This window comes from Tyto alba, unplaced genomic scaffold (assembly GCF_018691265.1).
Source record: "Tyto alba isolate M040663 unplaced genomic scaffold, T.alba_DEE_v4.0 Super-Scaffold_28, whole genome shotgun sequence".
Classification (NCBI taxonomy): domain Eukaryota; kingdom Metazoa; phylum Chordata; class Aves; order Strigiformes; family Tytonidae; genus Tyto; species Tyto alba.
The window spans coordinates 6,155,367-6,171,845 of NW_024881302.1; the positions used below are offsets into that span (position 1 = coordinate 6,155,367).

A 16,479-nucleotide genomic window follows, 5' to 3' on the forward strand; every position below is an offset into this window, starting at 1 on the left:
TACCCGGGCCTCTGAGCTGCTGTTCTTACTAGCTGGAGATTGCTCTGCCTGTGCTGTTTGCTCAGAGATCATCTGAGTGTACTTAATTGTATCTCAGCTGCAGCATGGCAGCACGCAGAGCTGTTGAAAAGAGAGAAGTTGTTAGCATTATGTATGGTATTTATTTAAAGTAGAGTTGCTCATTGCACTTGGTAGAGGCTGCCTGGGGGCTTGGGATGAGCACAGAACTACCTATGCAGATGTATGTAATTCCTGGGAATGTTTATAACGGCGTAAAATACATGATTAGTCTTAAATTCTTTCAACATACGTGACACCAAATATATCCAAGCTTGTTTGAAAGTCTCAGTTAATTTTAAAAATTTATTATACTACCAAAAAGCACAGTGTAAATACATATATATACCAACATATGTGTTCCTAGTGCATGCTCAGGAAAGTATATCTAAAGAACTCTAGATGGCTGACTTTATGCTCTTAAAATAGTGTTCCAGGCTAATTCTACTGGCTTTTTATTGCTTTGCTGTTTACGTATGTTTCTGAAGACAGCAGGTGAGACTATCACAGCTATATAGAGAAATGACATTTATCTTCACAGTGCAGCATGACCTTATCGTTCATAAGTGGCATTTTCTCTCAAGATAATGAACACCTTTTCATTTAGGCCAGGCGAGACCCAAATTCATTGTATCTGATTTCTACAGCCCATCAACACTATACACATTACTGTAATTATTGTGGATATTAGTTTCTGTTGCGTTTTACTTGCTCTTTGGATTCCACTTGTTGTTGTTTCTGAACAGCAAAGAGGATTGGGAGAGGGAAATGGTCACACTTGAGTCTTCACGAATGTCTGGGAGATACTACAGGGCACAAATACGACCACTCCTACAACAAATATACATTTTATATACTTTTCCTATATGTCCTCTTCCACAATGTGTGAGTCACCAGTTTGGCATGTGTCAGCCTAGGATGGGCAAGCAAGCTGGTGTTGCCCTGAGGTCAGCCAGTTGTAGGCAAAGGTGAATTTTCACAGCTGTTTATCTGCTTGGTTAAGAAGAAATAAAATCTAAACCTGAACAGAAGGTTAAAAAAAAAAAAAAATGTTCACAATTCTTAATTGCAAATATTTACAAAAGGGAGCTATCTGTCATGCTCCATGTTGCCTTACCCTGACTCTATTGCTTGATTTAATTTTGCCTGCAGCACTAGTTGTGTGTGTACACACTGCATCCCTTGTAATGCCCATCCACCAGCGAGCCTGTACATGCCTCTGAAACAGAACTCCCAGGCTCAGAGCATCCCATGCTGTGTGATGGAGGAGCAATTCGATACATCTTGTACCTCTGTGGCGGGAGCTAATAACAGAGATTATCTTGGCATATGTTCTGACTTCTTTCCTTTTCTTGCCAAATGAAGATCTTTTATGTTTCTATAGCACAGCTTTGCTAGACATGCACTCAGGTGCGAGGAAACTCAAAGGTTTCTAATGGGACCATCAAGCTGTTTCACCTTTTGCCTTGTCAGTCTGCATTTGCTAGAGCGAGAAGCGATTGTGAGTTGCTGGATTGCTTTCCTGAAATGAGTTGCTATTTGGTTCGCTCAGAGAAGATAAACACTCGCATCTCAAAAATATCATCCTGTCTGGCATCTTTGTTGGCAGTCTCAGTAGAAGGGCCAAGGAACGAATGGACCATGGCTAAGATAAAATTGCAGTGCTCCCTCTGGAGTTAATCCTTTCAGCCCAGAACTGAGAAGCACTGATGGGGCAATGTAAGGAAATAGGCACTTTGGTTCCTTCTGCTCTCTTTTATGGATAAACAACGGACTTTGGCCCCAGATTGATTACTCTCGCACTTTGCCCCCACAGTAACTCTCCTGAAAGTGTTTACAATGAAAATTAAACTGATGGTTGGCAAACACAGATTATGTATCGCGCCTGTGCTATGCAAGGATGATTTGTTTACTTGTTCTGTTCCTGTCACTGTAGTTGCCTTTTTTTTTTTTTTTTTTTCCCTTTGCATACACTTTCCAAACCTTTTTTTTAAGTAAGGTAAGATATTAACTGATGGAGTTTAGAATTTTGGAGTACAGGCCATTTTGATAGCCTTCTCCATCTCTGTACATGAGGAAATAATTTGAGAAAGCTGTAAATCTCTGCGGAGCTGGCATGGGATAAGCCTCTGTCCCCACAGAGGAAAAGGCTCTGAGGAGGTCCTGGGCTGCTCGCTGGCACACTCCACGTGCTGGACAAGATCTGCCATGGAGTTGCAAGGAAGGACTTTACAGGAGTACTGAAGGTCCTTAAAGCTAGTCAAACTCCTTGGAAAGATAAACCAGAGGTTTTCTGCTCCTCGGATTTTGTGAGACCCTCCTTTAGGCTTGAAAGAAGGTGCACAGGATTAAGAGGAGTAATTAAAAAATATAATTAAGTTGGCTGCTTTGATGAATGCTGTAAAGCTGGAGACTAGGAATGATGTGGGCAGTCAGACTAGCTGTGGGAAAGAGGAGGAGAGTAAGTAGACAGGTTGGAATAAGAGCTGTGAAATAAAAATTCCAGTTATTTCGAGAAAGGGTTATTCAGTGTTACAAAATGGACTTTATTAGAAATTCTCCCGCAAATGCTTTCCAGAAACTAGATCCTCTCTGGAAATTACTCAAATTCCCCCAGCTCTGTTGTTCACTGACATGAGTATTTTCACTTTTCTTATAATGTGGATGGCTGCTTAACTTCAATAGTTTTGAGTCCGCTCCTATTTTGGATGACTCTTACCTCAAGATGACTCCATGAACACTTCCAGTGCTTTATTTTAATGACTGCACTTAATAATATGTTGAATCTGATATGTAGCAAAGACTAGCAATTAGTCCAAGATGGCCCACAGGAGCTTCACTTTTCAGATAAGACTCCTGATAACGTAAAAGCCTTCTTCAAGTTGTGGGTCTGTGGCGATCTTCAGGGCATCCTCAGTCTTAAGTCACAAGCATGTTTTCACTGTGTATTCATGGTTTAAATACCAGCTTCAGTTTGCCTACAGAAAGCAGTTCCATCATAACGTTGAGCCTGAGCACCATTTCTGAATGGACTGCACCAAACTCAGCATCACGGTTGGGTGTTGTGTTTCGCATGTGATAGATGCTGCCTCTGCTACCTCTTTGTCTCTGTCCCTGCTTTTCTCAAGTGTGGCACAGTTAAGAACTGATGCTCTGATGTAGCTGTGTGCCTGCTCCCATCCCTTGTCCTTCAGTCCTCTGGAAAACTAGGGGCAAAAATGTATATGTGTACTTCATACATTTGAATGGCTTCATGTCTTTTTATCCCTCCTTCCCACACCCCATCCTTTTCTTTATATTTTTACCATGTTTCTTCTACTTTGTTAGCCACCTCTTTCCCAACAAACCATTAAGCAAAACCAAGAAAACAACAACAAAAAAATCTTGCTGTTCCCTTCAAATGCTTGCTTTGCATTTGTTGCCTATTTATAGATTATTTGTTTAAACCATGGTGGTAGTCAGTTAGAAATGTGGTGAATCCTTCTTTCAAGAGTGTGCCAAGAGAATATCTTTTCAGTTTGCTTGATTTTTTTACGATTTTTACTGGAGCCTCTACAGTGTGCTTAAATTCTGTTGGGATTTGTTTATTTTGAATAAATTCTCAAATGAAAGTAGAAGAGTTTTGTTCCTCTTCAAGTAAGTTACAGGAGCATGACCATGGTATGCAGGGATGTTTGATTTAATTTGAGGGTAGTATTTTACACTATTTTTTTCCTCTGGTTATCATTTTTTACTTTTTCAATATAAGGAATGTCTTTGGACAGAGGTACTGTTAACCCTTTTATTTTTTTTTCCTACAACTTCAGGCAAGTTCTGCCTTTAAAGCCTAGTCTGTTTGTAGTACAAAAGTGATGAGGTATAATATTATAATTATAAATTGTGACTGGCTCTGTGGCCTTGCAAAGGACACATTATCTTTGTGCTTTGGTTTCTCCTTTTGTAGAGCAGGGTTGGTGCTAATCATCTTCAATCCATGGGGCATGGAGAGGTGGAGGAAATTTATACTGTTATATCCCAAACCATGAGGCAGGAGTTGTGCGTGAGACACATCACAGGTGAGATGTTGCATGAGACCTCCATTAGTAAACTCAGTTAGACTTTTGCTGGCTCCATGGGACATGCTGAGGTGTGGAGCATTGCCAGGGGTTTTGAAGTGAAGCTTGTCTGCAAGGAGGCTGGAAACCACCGATTTATGCAATACCTGGAAATGTAAGTGCTAGCGTTCTCCTTCAAGGGTAGGAGCTCTTTGTTGTGTATAGGTATGTGCTGGGAAAAGATATTTTGAAATTTTCTTTTTAATGCCACATATTACTCGTTGTTTTTCCTTCTCCAAAACAGATTTAGAAAGCAAATACCTTTTTAAACGGGGTCTCTGCATTTGCCAGAGCCTCTGCAAAATGGTTTTAGCAGCCAGTAGCTGTACTAGTTCGGGAGTTTCTTCCCTGTTTTGTTCCCTCTTTCCTGTTCTTTGTTTTTATGCCATGATACCCTGGCAGGACAACCGGGATGAGGCAGAGTGATCTAAAGGGCTGACCCAGAGAACAGTTATAAAATTCTTGTTTGGCCTCATGCGTGAATAATACCCTCTGTGTCGAAGAGGAGAGTGTCTCTACTGAGCTTGCTTTGCTCACAGTGCTGTACAGATAATACAAGAAAATGAAGGTACAGGATGAAGGAGGACAATTATCCTCTTTTTACCTCTCACCTCCCATGATAAGATTTTATTCTTTTCTCTGGACACGCCTAGGTCAGTCGCATCAGTGCAGATCAGCTGTGCTAAGCACACTGTGACATTTGGAAATCCCTTTCTGGAAGGGGAATTGAGCAATGAGCTTCTTCTAATTATAATAGCTATGTTTAAAATGTAGTGTTTGCAGTATCGAGCAAAATCCAACTACACATCCAGACTAGAGACTGGAAATACTCTGGCAGCAGAGTAGACAGGTCCTCAACAAACACATTCCCAGGGCAGAATCAAGGGCAATACAAGCATTGCTTCATCAGAGCAAACATTGTACAGTCTTGTCCAGGAGGTGAACATTGTTACCTAGCAACTTCCAAGACTGTTTGAAATTTGTTGGAGACCCTCCGAGGCTTAGGGACTTTACCCACTGTTCTGCTGGATGCCAAAAATATGCTGGCTATAATTTTGCAAACCAAGGGTAGTGCTGGCTTAAACCCCTCCTTGACCTTTGTTTGAGCTAGCACAATTTGTGCAGTAGTACAGAGTACCAGGGCAAGAAACCAGAGTAGATTAAAATTAACCCAGAAGAAAAAAAGTTGGATTTAAATATGGATTTTTACTTCCCTGATGGCATTTGCCGTCTGGTTCACAACAGTTGCACTGGGAAGTGTGCTGACATGCCTGAGGGCTCCTGTTGGGAGTGTGCTTGTGGGGATAGTAGTGAGATATAGGTAAGGACAGGTCTCACAACACACACACATCACTAAAGACATCTTTTCTGAACTATCACCATACAGCACTAGCTGCCAAACAGCCTTCAGCAGCTTAGAGGAAGGTACCGCCATTGAGTACTCGGGGGTGCTAAGGCCAGTAGGATTTGTTTAGTAGCCTTGTTTTAATAGTTAGAAAGGTTAATCAAAGCAACTGTGATATTAGGGGACTTGTCTATAAAGAAAACTACAGCTGTGCTGCTGCTTAGCTTCCAGTATTCTTTGTTTCATCCAGCTACAGGTCTTCTGGATCCATGCACAACATCATCTTCCTCACCATTGCTTCCACTTGGGGCAGAGGCTTTCCATCCATACTGCTTTTGTCTGAATTTCTATTCAGATTCTAACTCCCCTGGAAGGCTTCTTTTAACTCATAACCAAGTACAAGTGTTTCTCTCCAAAGATACTGGCCATCCACTCATGTCTTCAGAAGCATTGCTACCTTTAGGCTATAGGGGTGTAGAGAACTCTCTTTCTTGGCAAGCAAAATATTGTCCAGGTATCCATCTGTCAGCTCACTGAAAATAAAATGTTGCTTTATAGTTGGTAGACAGATGATAGCTCTTTGTACCTTTAAATTAAGGGACACATTCACATAAATCATTATAACAGTACTGTATGCAAACACAGTGCCTGCATCCAGAGTAGTTATGAGATGACAGTGAATTGGGGTGAATACCCTCATTCTTGACTTTGAGAAGTGCAGTGACAATGAATCATTCTTAGTGATGAAATGCAGCAGTGCTGACTCATCGTGCTGAAATTAGAAGGGCTTTTTTAGGTAGAGTTATAATTCCACCATTTTTTCTGATGAATGGATAAGAGTGAACATTTTTGTTGGCTAATTTACAGACTTCATCAACTAAATGTTGTTTCTTTTTCTCTAGCTATCAAACCTAGTTGGAGGCAACTGGCGGGGAGAATGTAGGTCCAGGGGGATAGTACTGGAAAAAACTCTTAGAAAGGAGTGGCAGAAAAGTTCACAATTTGAAAAGTTCACAGAAAAGTTCAAAATCTCTGGGTGTCATATTGCCACCACTTTTAGTTTTACTTTTAGTTTTTGAGATTCCCTTTGTCTGGGTTTGGTGAGTGCTAATGTTTGCTTTCATCAGCATAGGGGCTTTGGAGCCTGAGTTCATTCTGCTGATAATGTAAAGGAGACCAAAAAAAAAAAAAAAAAAAATTGCTGGAGGTAAAATTTTGCCATAAAATTGAACAACTACAAAAACATTTGATCTTCTCTTGACCAACTTCATTATGACATCTAATATCAAGGGATTCTCTTCTTGTTAACTACTGTGTCTTCTGCTTGTGGTCTCTAGCACTGCTTTCCAATTCAAGAAGGGTTAATACAACCTGAAGAAAACATCGTGTTCATTGGATCCCAGTATTGCTTATAGTACCAGTTTTCAGATCACTTAAATAGAAATGAATAACCAGATTCCCAGAGGTACAACATTTGTTTTGGAATCTGGTGCTGGTATCTCTTCATTTCAGCTTTAGAGATTTGATCACAGCACAGTAAAATTAATTCTCTTTATTGTCCTCCAGACGATTTGTATTCCTTTCCCTTTTTGCTGTTTCTCTGTGGAATGAGCTGATACTCTCCTAATGTTTTTTAGTTTCACTAATATATTAATAATCTGTTTTATTCCTGGCAAGAGATTTGTGGTCATCCCTCAGTAGACAGGTTTTATGCCAGGTTATCTTTGTGCTGTTGGGTTAAAATTTTCTAGCAAAAGAGAAGGGACTCCCTGATACCACTGCACACTCAGCTGCTTTTCTGAGGTAGGAATATTTCTGAGCCCGCAAAGAGAATGTTAGTGGCTGGGGCTTCTCTGATGGGTGTTCCAGTGATGGGGAATGACTCCTTTGGAGAGTCCATCAGCAGCCGGCAGTCACTCGTGTGTGTCCAGGAGATGCTATACTGGCCGACTGCATAATGCTCAAAGCAATTGGCTTGGCAGAGTTTCATCAGTCAGGCTGCCCTTTGCTGTTGAGGAAGCAGCTGCAAGCTCACATTTTTTGTTCAGCACTGTGTTCTCTCCCCAGGGGCTGCTACACCATTTGATTAGGATGGAGGGAAGGAGACCTATCACAAAAGTGTATTATTCCCAGCAGAATCTTGCTAATGTTTTGGTCTCTGTGCTCTGTCTTAGCAAGATGTTGAACGAAAACATCAAGGAAAAACAGGAGGAGAGAGGAGTCGCTCAGTTGTTGCCCCTCAACCTTGGCTGCAGCTCAGGGAATAAAACAAATGCTTGCTCTTGTTTTGAGGTGTTTTTGCAAACCCAATACTTTTTTGTCACATGAAAAATCTGGTAACACCTGAGCCCCTTATTTTCCTACTTACCTACTTTCTTTGTAAGTGTTTCTGTCTGGCATAGGGCTGTCCGATCTCCAGAGACTTGTCCTTTCCTGAATATAATGTTCTGCATTTTTCCATCTCCCAATCTGCTTTGGTCCTGTGTTCCTTACCTGACAGCATCTGCCTGGGAGATTATGCAATAGTGTTGATGGAATAGATTTTGAGAAGTTCAGTGTCTTTCTCTAAGTTTTATATTTTATTGCGGTTGTGAGGGTCACCTTTGCTTTGAGGATCAGGGATATTAGGTTACCGCAACCTCTGAACATGGAGGTGCTCAAGTTCTGTACTTAATATGATGCTTAATCCTTTTACTGCCCGAGTGGTGTGGCCCATCAGGTGCGTTTTGTGTCAGTAATGGCACCGGAACCTTGTCCTCAGAGATTACCTTTGGTCAAAGATTTTTTTTGTATGGTTTTACAGAGTGGGTATTATCTGTAGAGACTGAGAGAAAAAAGGAGTTTCAGAGAGTTCAGTACTTTGCCCCGGGTCTCTCAGCAGTTGTTAGGCTGGGGGGGGAACAAAAGCCAGGTCTCTGCTGCAGAACTATGCAGCTTATTTTAAGCTAGGTCAAGTGACTTGCCAGGAATAAGGACGTGGGCAATTTCTGCTTGAAATCCTATCTTTCTTGTATCATTTGTTCCATGGTGATTTTGTTTACACCCCTTTCTCATAGCCTAACCAGCGAGAGTTTGGAGTGATTTCATGATAATAAGCTTACTGTCAAGAATTCTTGACATTACTAAGTGACTGTGTCTCTTAAAAGAGAAGGAGAAAGATTGGTCTGTCCTTGAGACTTAAGAGCAAGAAAAAGCTTTAGTTATTATCTCTTTGTCCAGTAAATCTTGATAGTATGTTGACAGGAGCCCATATCTTGCAGATGTTTTCCCTGTATCTTCAGTAATTATAACTGTGACTTCAGCAATTTTTCAATTTGCAGTATCATTTTTTTGTTTAGCACCCAAGAGCCTTTGCTTTATTCATCCTTCATTTTGGTAACCAGCTGCTTTTTGTCTCTCACTTGGGGGCGGCATTTCCCTGCTGCACATCAAATCCAGTAGAAAACTGGATCTCAAAGAAGTAGCAGCTCTTGCTTTTTTGATGAAAAACACCCCCCACTACTCTGCACAAAGCAGTAGCCTTCAGTCCCTAGGTGTTGCGGTTTGCTGTGATGCTGAAGAGCACAAGTCCCTGGAGATGTGGGACATCTTGCTTACAGTCACTCTAGTTTCCTGTGCATCTTATCTTTAGTTGGGGTAAAATTAAGGGCTAAATTACATGGAAAACCACATAAGCGGTGGCTTTAGACACATGCTTTTCATTGAGCTGTAAGCCTAGCTACATAATGTAAATTATGCCAGTAAGTAATGGTCTCTGTTTTGTCTATTGCAGCTTTTCTGCAAGTCAGTGTCACCTCACTGTATATAAATGTCTGAAACACATTCAAAAGTTGTTGGGGAATTTTCCCTTTCACCTTTGCATCAGACCGAGCCTCACGCCACCTCCAATCCAGCTCCGTAGGATAACATGGTGGTTTTGATGCTTTTGAGACAGCATCAGAGTTTATTTGTAATTGTTATTTTCGACTTTATAAAGGATGTGCATTTGATTTTATAACCAGGAGAACTTTCTTGAGAAAAGCAATATTGAATCTGTAAAGGAGCAAGGAATTTATTTAGCAATGTCTGATACTAAACAATGTTCCCAATTGTGATCTCAACTGATGCAATTTTGTGAAAGATCAGTAATTTCATCTACAAAGCATCAAAGTGTTTTAAATTAGAAATGACCGTTTAATCCAGTGTAATTTTGTAGTGCACTTCAGAGATGCTGAAACAATACTGTACTGCTACCAATCTGCAGTAATGGCATGCTAATGGATTGAAGGCAGAAGGCATTGGCTAGCATGGTATAAATGGATATATAACTTTAAAGTATAAACAGGCAAATGCATGCATTAACTGTTGAAAGCTGAATCCCATGGGTGAGATTTCAGATTGAACACTAATGAAAATTTCATTTCAGTTCTCACAATATTTTAATATGCAGGATCACAGTATGCAAATAAACTGAAGTCTAACTGCAAGTGGCTGATGAGTTACTTCTGTCTCAGTCTCTGCCACCCCCATAAGTAAGCTGTCTATGACTTTTGTGAAATCAAAGTTTTCCTCGTGTTTTCCCTACAAGCCAGAATCTTATAAAAATATCTTTGTGTGTGAGATAATTAGTGACTGCAACCTTTTCTTCAAAGTGTTCTCAATGCTATTCCTCTGTTGTTCCATGTAACCCATCAGTGTGGTGCATGGAGCTACATGCTTGTAGATTGGATTGAATTCAAGTGTTACAATCAGTGATTTCCTTATCAGAACTGTCCTGGGAGTGGAGCCATGGTTTTGAGTTTCCTTCTGTATTTCAGATGAAGCTTTAATGCACCATGTTTTCCCTGTTTCTCCTGAATCTAATAAAAAGAGGCAATGCTGTGCTTTTTTTTTTAACTTCTTCCCCAGTTTATGGCATCAGATTAGATATGTTGACTTGGACCCTATTATAAATCACATCACACTTTAGCTACATATTAAGGCCATCTAGCTTCAGCCAAGAAGATTCATCTCGTATCTTCTTTTGTAAGTGATCAGATAAATAACTTACTGTGAAATTACCCAGGGAGTGGGGACCAGCCAGCACAAGGAAACTGAAATGATTTGGCATGTTAGAACATACAAGATTCCATATTTCTGTGATTGGAAGCCGATATATCCTTGTAAATTTAAATTGTGTGTTAACTTTCTCAAAGAGGCGGGGCAAGAATTTACCTTCGAAATTAATTAATTTGAGATAGCTGTTAATTAACATTATACCTAAATTTGCCAATCATCACACTTGACTTGAATTTACATACAGCTGTTGCATATAAAGTAGTGTTAAGGGTATCTTGGGCTTCAGTGTGCTGTAAAAATGCCATGTTTTGCAGCTGTGTTGCAGCTCTGCCAGGCCGAATCTCCTCCTCTTCCCCTCCCGTGCAGTGGTGCTGCCCTTCCAACAAGTGGCCTTCCTTCTGGGGACCTGCAGTTGGGATTTATAGCTGTGAAAGTACCACGCCAGAATAGGCAGCAATGTATATTCTCAAGTATTTCACCGTGATGAGGAAAAATAAAAATTACTCTTTCTAATTTGAGGTAGTGAATGTGCTGCTTGTTTCCCTTGTAAAGAACCTACGCTATATTAATGTGACTGTTAAGATAATCATGTTTTTTGATGAAAGCATAAGACTAAAATGATGTTTCCAAATGAAGGTTGTTTTGATTTATTCCCTGTATGCAGCATGCATAATTTTGCTTCCCTAACTCTTTGAAGCAAGCTTTAATTTTATGGCTTTGGCTGTTGCTACTACTGTGCTGTGCCGTACCTATGAGCTATTTAATGTGCAACATCGAGGAGTAAATTAATGCAGGTCCACAAAGAGAGCGCTTCGATTTGCTAATTGCTTGTAGAGTGGAGGGTATTGTTGTGTAGAGAAGGACTGTTCATTAGAGATTGAGTAGCTAATTTTTTCCTACAAGTGAGTCTCACATTTGAGCTGCTGGCATATCGGTCAGGGCAGTCGGCTCACGTTCAGCCCCCGGAGAAGAGTGTGGGGCTGTTGATGCAGTTGATGTTAACACCTGCGTTGTAACCACCAGATTGCTTTAGTTTCATTCATTACACCCTCCTGACCAGCTTCCTCCAGTGCTGTCAGGGAAGGCTGACTTCTGGAAGGTGTAGAAGACGAATTACTGATGCAGGGAAGGAAGCTAAGCAATTCAGAAATGTCTCCTTAGGAGCTGAATCGGTTTCTCCCCTAGGAAACCATTCCTGCTCCTCTTTCAGCCCTGAGCTGCAGTATCCCAGCGAGGCCGGGGCACAGGTTATCTTTCCCTTCCTGGCGCTCTCTTTTGAGGATGACAGTAGCATTGACAGTAGATTAGACTGTGTTATCATGTAAGATGAATGTTTTGAATTGACAACCCCTTTTTTTGGAGGCTTAAAATAGTTGACTGAATACTTGAGAGGATTTTTTTTTTCTTGCTGTGCTACTTGATTTTCTTTTACCTTGTTGTGCTGCCTTCGGTGGACAAATAGGACTTTACATGTATTTGTATATCTGATTCTTAATATCTGTTTGCTTATCAGATTTCTTAATGTTCAAGCTCAGTGATCCGTGGGAAATTAACATATGTATTAAGTAATGAGAATTTCCATGGAGCTTTAAGTAACTTATTCATAGTCTGAAAATTCAACACGCAAATCTATCCTACTGAGAGATCCCTGAGATACCAAGGTGAATGTGATCAATCAAAAAGCCCGTAAAACAGAGCTGAGCTGTGTATAGGTAGGACATTGCTTTTCCCAGTGCGAAACTCTGAGATGCAGGAGCAGTTTGCCAGTCCCACCTGCTGCAGATAACCCCCCCGTGCCTGCCGGGGACAGGGGCTCTCGCACACCCTCTCCTGCCTGACCACCCTGCCTGGCTCAAATTCATGGCTCGTGCTTTTGTTGCCTGCAAGTGGCCAGGGATGATTGAACTGAGAAATCCAATAGTTCATTTCTGAAGAGTTAAATTCTAAGCAGCAACATAACTTTATTTCTTTCAGGTCGTTCCTGGTGAACGCCCGGAGCGGGGCTGGGTGCAGGGGCTCAGCGCGCTGTCAGGCGCCGTTCCAGGGCCCTCTGCAGCTCCGTCCTCCCATGGCTGTGGTGGCTGGCAGCTCCTCCGGAGCACTCTGATTAAGTGAGATGTGGGGATAAGTTCAGAGCTTAATTTCTTCTTCATAATTAAAAATGTGTGCATCTGTCATGCTGCTGGTGATTAGGTTGTATTTTCTCGTGGCCTAGAAGGAATATGGCAGTGAATCACTTTGCAAGCAGCTGTCCTCTAACAGCTGAGCTAGGTTCAATATTTGATTTAAGCTAATAAAAAGTCTGGGGTAGGGCTAATGTTTACAAACTGGATGTGATAAAGCATTCAGATCATCTGTTTCACAGCCAGATGAGAGCAGGCACAGGGGACCCCGCCAAAAGGTTGGGCTTTGTCTTTGTGCTTCCGCGCCTGCCTGCGTACGTGGGAGCGGGCGAGTCGGGAGGGTCCCTGCTCCGGTCTGCGACCGCGTCGGGCACACGCTGGAAAAGCCTCCTTGTTTCCAGCTGTATCATTATAACAGCTGTCAATGCATTAAATATGACCCTTTTGCTCTTCTGGCAGAGTTGTAGTCAAACCATACGTTTAAAAATCTTTTAATCATCATAAATAATTTCTTCCAGCAATCTAGTAAGTTTAGTTGCTGTTCTCTGAATTTCTGCTAGTTAGCTACTCTTTCCCTTTGAGATGAGCTGCCTAGAAATAAATGCAATGAAGAAAACCTGCTTTGTGATTTAATTTTTATCTGATTGCTTCTCCAAATCATATTGATCTGCTGTTACCATGCTGCTGTTTTGGACTTTTTGTCCAGGTTTGCCTCTAGATCTCTGCTGGCATAGCAACTTGAGAGGATTATATTTGGTTATTTTCCCCAAGCCATATTATATATCAGGTAAATTATGGAATATTTCCTGCTTGTATTTCCAATTTCTCCCACCCCTTTGTATTATTTCTCTCCTGTCTAAAAGTTTTTGCAGCCTCTTCCTGAAGTAAAATGTGTCAGGGTCTTTTCTATCCTTTTTTTCTGAATTTTGTCAAGGTCTTATACTTTAAAATGCTTTATACCCATCTAATTAAACAGGTTCCTAGAGTACTGTTGTCTTGAAATTATAAGGAAAAATATTTCCACTGTGAAGAGGACCGAAGCTTGGCACAGATTGCTCAGAGAGGTTTTGGACTTTGCCTCCTTGGAGATACTTGGAACCCAGCTGACCATGAGCCCTGAGAATCCTCATGTAGCTGACCCTGCTCTAGGCAGGGGATTGAACTGGCCTCTTGCCGTCTGAATTACTTTGTGATCCTACAGAAGTGTGTACTAATAGGAGGCAAACAAAGACATGACCCTCAAGTTCAGGAATGGTAGCTACTGTAAGCAAATATGTAATTCTTAATGGCTCTTTACATCTAGTTCAGAACAGTAGTTCCCCTCTAAAGATCATCTTCATATAGATAAGGCTAATAAATATACAGAAAAGTCAGGAGTATTTTGTTCAAAAATATTCAGTCAGTCTTGGGGTGTTTTGCAAAGGCTGTGCTGGCTTCTCTCATAAATAACATCTCTAGGGGCATATTTTCTGTTTTCCATGCAACTCTTTTCTGGCTTCAGCCTGCTGGTGTAATTCTACCTGACTCAATAGTAGTGGGGAAAAAAGTCTTTCCCAGGTGTCTGCAAATTTAGAGTTTCCTGGTGTTTCAGCATCAAACTTGGTGATAATTTTGTTTTTTCTTCTCACTTGCTTGTACATGCACTCCGTGTTTGGTTGGGACTGGCGTCTCCCACGGTGTTTAATAAGTGTGTTTCATTTCCCTGTGCCAGGTCCCAGGCTTGTATGAAAACCCTTTTCATCTTATTTGAGTGTCTGTTCATTAAATAATGACACATCATCCCAGGCCCTGCACAGCAAGAATCGGTAACTTTCTCAGTTTCCACTCTACTTTGGGGCCAGGGAGGTCTTGAACCGTTTGAGTGTTTGTTTGCAAAATTGAACTTCTGCTGTGCTCAACCCTAAGACTGTAATTTTTTAGTTTGCTTGCATTTCAGTGCAGCTAGCCTTCAAAGCTTAATGTTTTCCTTTTCACTGTAATAAACTGTTTGCTATTTGTCTCTGGTTTGGATGTAGTACTCAAAAGACCCATTTCATGTGTGGTGAGAGTTTGTTAGAGGGACTCCAGGGGGTTTTAATGAATATCTGTTTGAAATTGCATGAATTAGTTTGTAGGAAATATTTTTTTGTTTAGTTCTTGTCTTGTTTGTTTACATGGTTTAAATTAGCTTCTCTGTCATCAGTTGTGAGTGTTTTGGGGAATTTTTGCTAACCAGAGAAAGGCTGATTGCAGGCTAGCAAAGTGGTGTGAAATAAAAGATGAGGAAAGTCATAGCACTCAAGTAGATTATGTGTCCTCTCTTAGCCATCTCCAAAATACCCATTTTGTTTAAAATCCTTTTTCATAAACAGAATGCTGTGAAGGCTCCTCCTCTGAGTCAAGTTCCCATTTCTTCCCAAATTATAGAGGGATAACGTAAGATATTTCCACTCTGGTTTGAGGTTCTTTAAATTTCAAATTTCCTCTTAAAAAAGAAAAAACCTTGTGTTAAGACCTTTTCTCACAAAAATTCAGTAGCCAGAGAGGATTTTCTCTGTGATCTACCACAACAGTTTCAGAGGCTGCCAAACCCAACCCTCTACCCCAGAACTTCAACAGAGCATTTTCCATGAAGTTATCTTCACACACAAACACACCTTGCAGGAGCAGTGGGACAAGCCTCTTTCTCTAAAGTTAAGCTTGGCAAAATTGGGTGGATTTTAGACTACTCTTTCTTCAGCTTCCAAAGAAATTAAGAGGAGGCTCAGTTCTCTGACTGGACAATGGGACTGAAATTTGGGTTAGCTAATCCGATGGATTTCTTCTCTGCAGTAAACCTCTTCTTTCTTGTATATGTAGGCTGCAGGCTCTTTGGGACGGGACTGAATCATGGAACAAGGTGCTGACAGGACATAACCAGACCCAGTGCTTATAATTCCTTTTCATTGCCATGAAAATCATCTTGTCCTTGGTGGCTTTTTTTTTTTTTTTTTTTCGGTTGGGAGGGAGGAGTGCAGTCTTGTGAAACATCCGAAAATATGTCCCAGACTTGATTTTCTACCTTTTTGTCTTGAAGGCTCAGCTGTCTCAAGTTCTGGAAGAAGTGGGAAATCATAAGCAAAGAGCAGAGATGGTAAGTGTTCATCTTTTGGGGTTTTCTAAATTGTTTTATGGAGCAGTAATATATGCAAAGTTCAGTTCATTTAAACAGTGGATCAGTTCCAAATCTTCAGAAATGAATAGCAAATAAGCATTGTAAAAGTTTGTATTGTTATTGCTAGTCTTGGCACACTTTGTCTCCGTGCTCACCTGGAATGAGTGTTGGATGAGATCTAGTCGTCTGTCTTACTTTTTTTTTTTGGCAATTTCCTTTCTCTTTGCGAACAATTCTAGATCAGAAGCAAGCATTTAGTTTCATACTGAATTAATTCCTTTCTTTGGCAATCTTTGATTCCGTCTCAGGTGTGCAAAGGACAAGCAGATGAGAAGCGACAGAATTACCATAAACTATTTTTTAAAAGAATCATAGAATGGTTTAGGTTGGAAGAGACCTTAAAGATCATGTAATTTCAACCCCCCTGCCAATGGGCAGGGACATCTTCCACTAGACACTTCCACAAAGTGTTCAACATGCTGGGTTTGTCTGTTTTATTGACAGTTCCCTCAAGAACCAAAAATAATAGAGGCCACAAAACCAGGCGGTAGGGAGGTTTATGTGCAGTTTCATGACTTTTGTATATGATTCTTCATACTTGGGAATAAATGAGGTGTCAGCCATTAAGATGTTTTCTGAACCAATGTTTTTGCTAATGGGTGAGTTGTGGGATTGCTGCAATTTTTTCTA

General features: G+C 40.8%; 1 protein-coding gene across 2 annotated transcripts in view; it reads left to right on the top strand.

Annotated features, from left to right (window-relative positions):
• The window catches only part of MAD1L1 (mitotic arrest deficient 1 like 1), a 378,475-nt gene that overhangs the window by 171,108 nt on the left and 190,888 nt on the right, over positions 1 to 16,479 (top strand). For both annotated transcript variants that reach the window (XM_042798366.1, XM_042798365.1), the window contains exon 13: positions 15,712 to 15,768. In XM_042798366.1, coding sequence (XP_042654300.1) covers positions 15,712 to 15,768 — 57 coding nt within the window. The remainder of the gene's footprint in view (positions 1 to 15,711; positions 15,769 to 16,479) is intronic.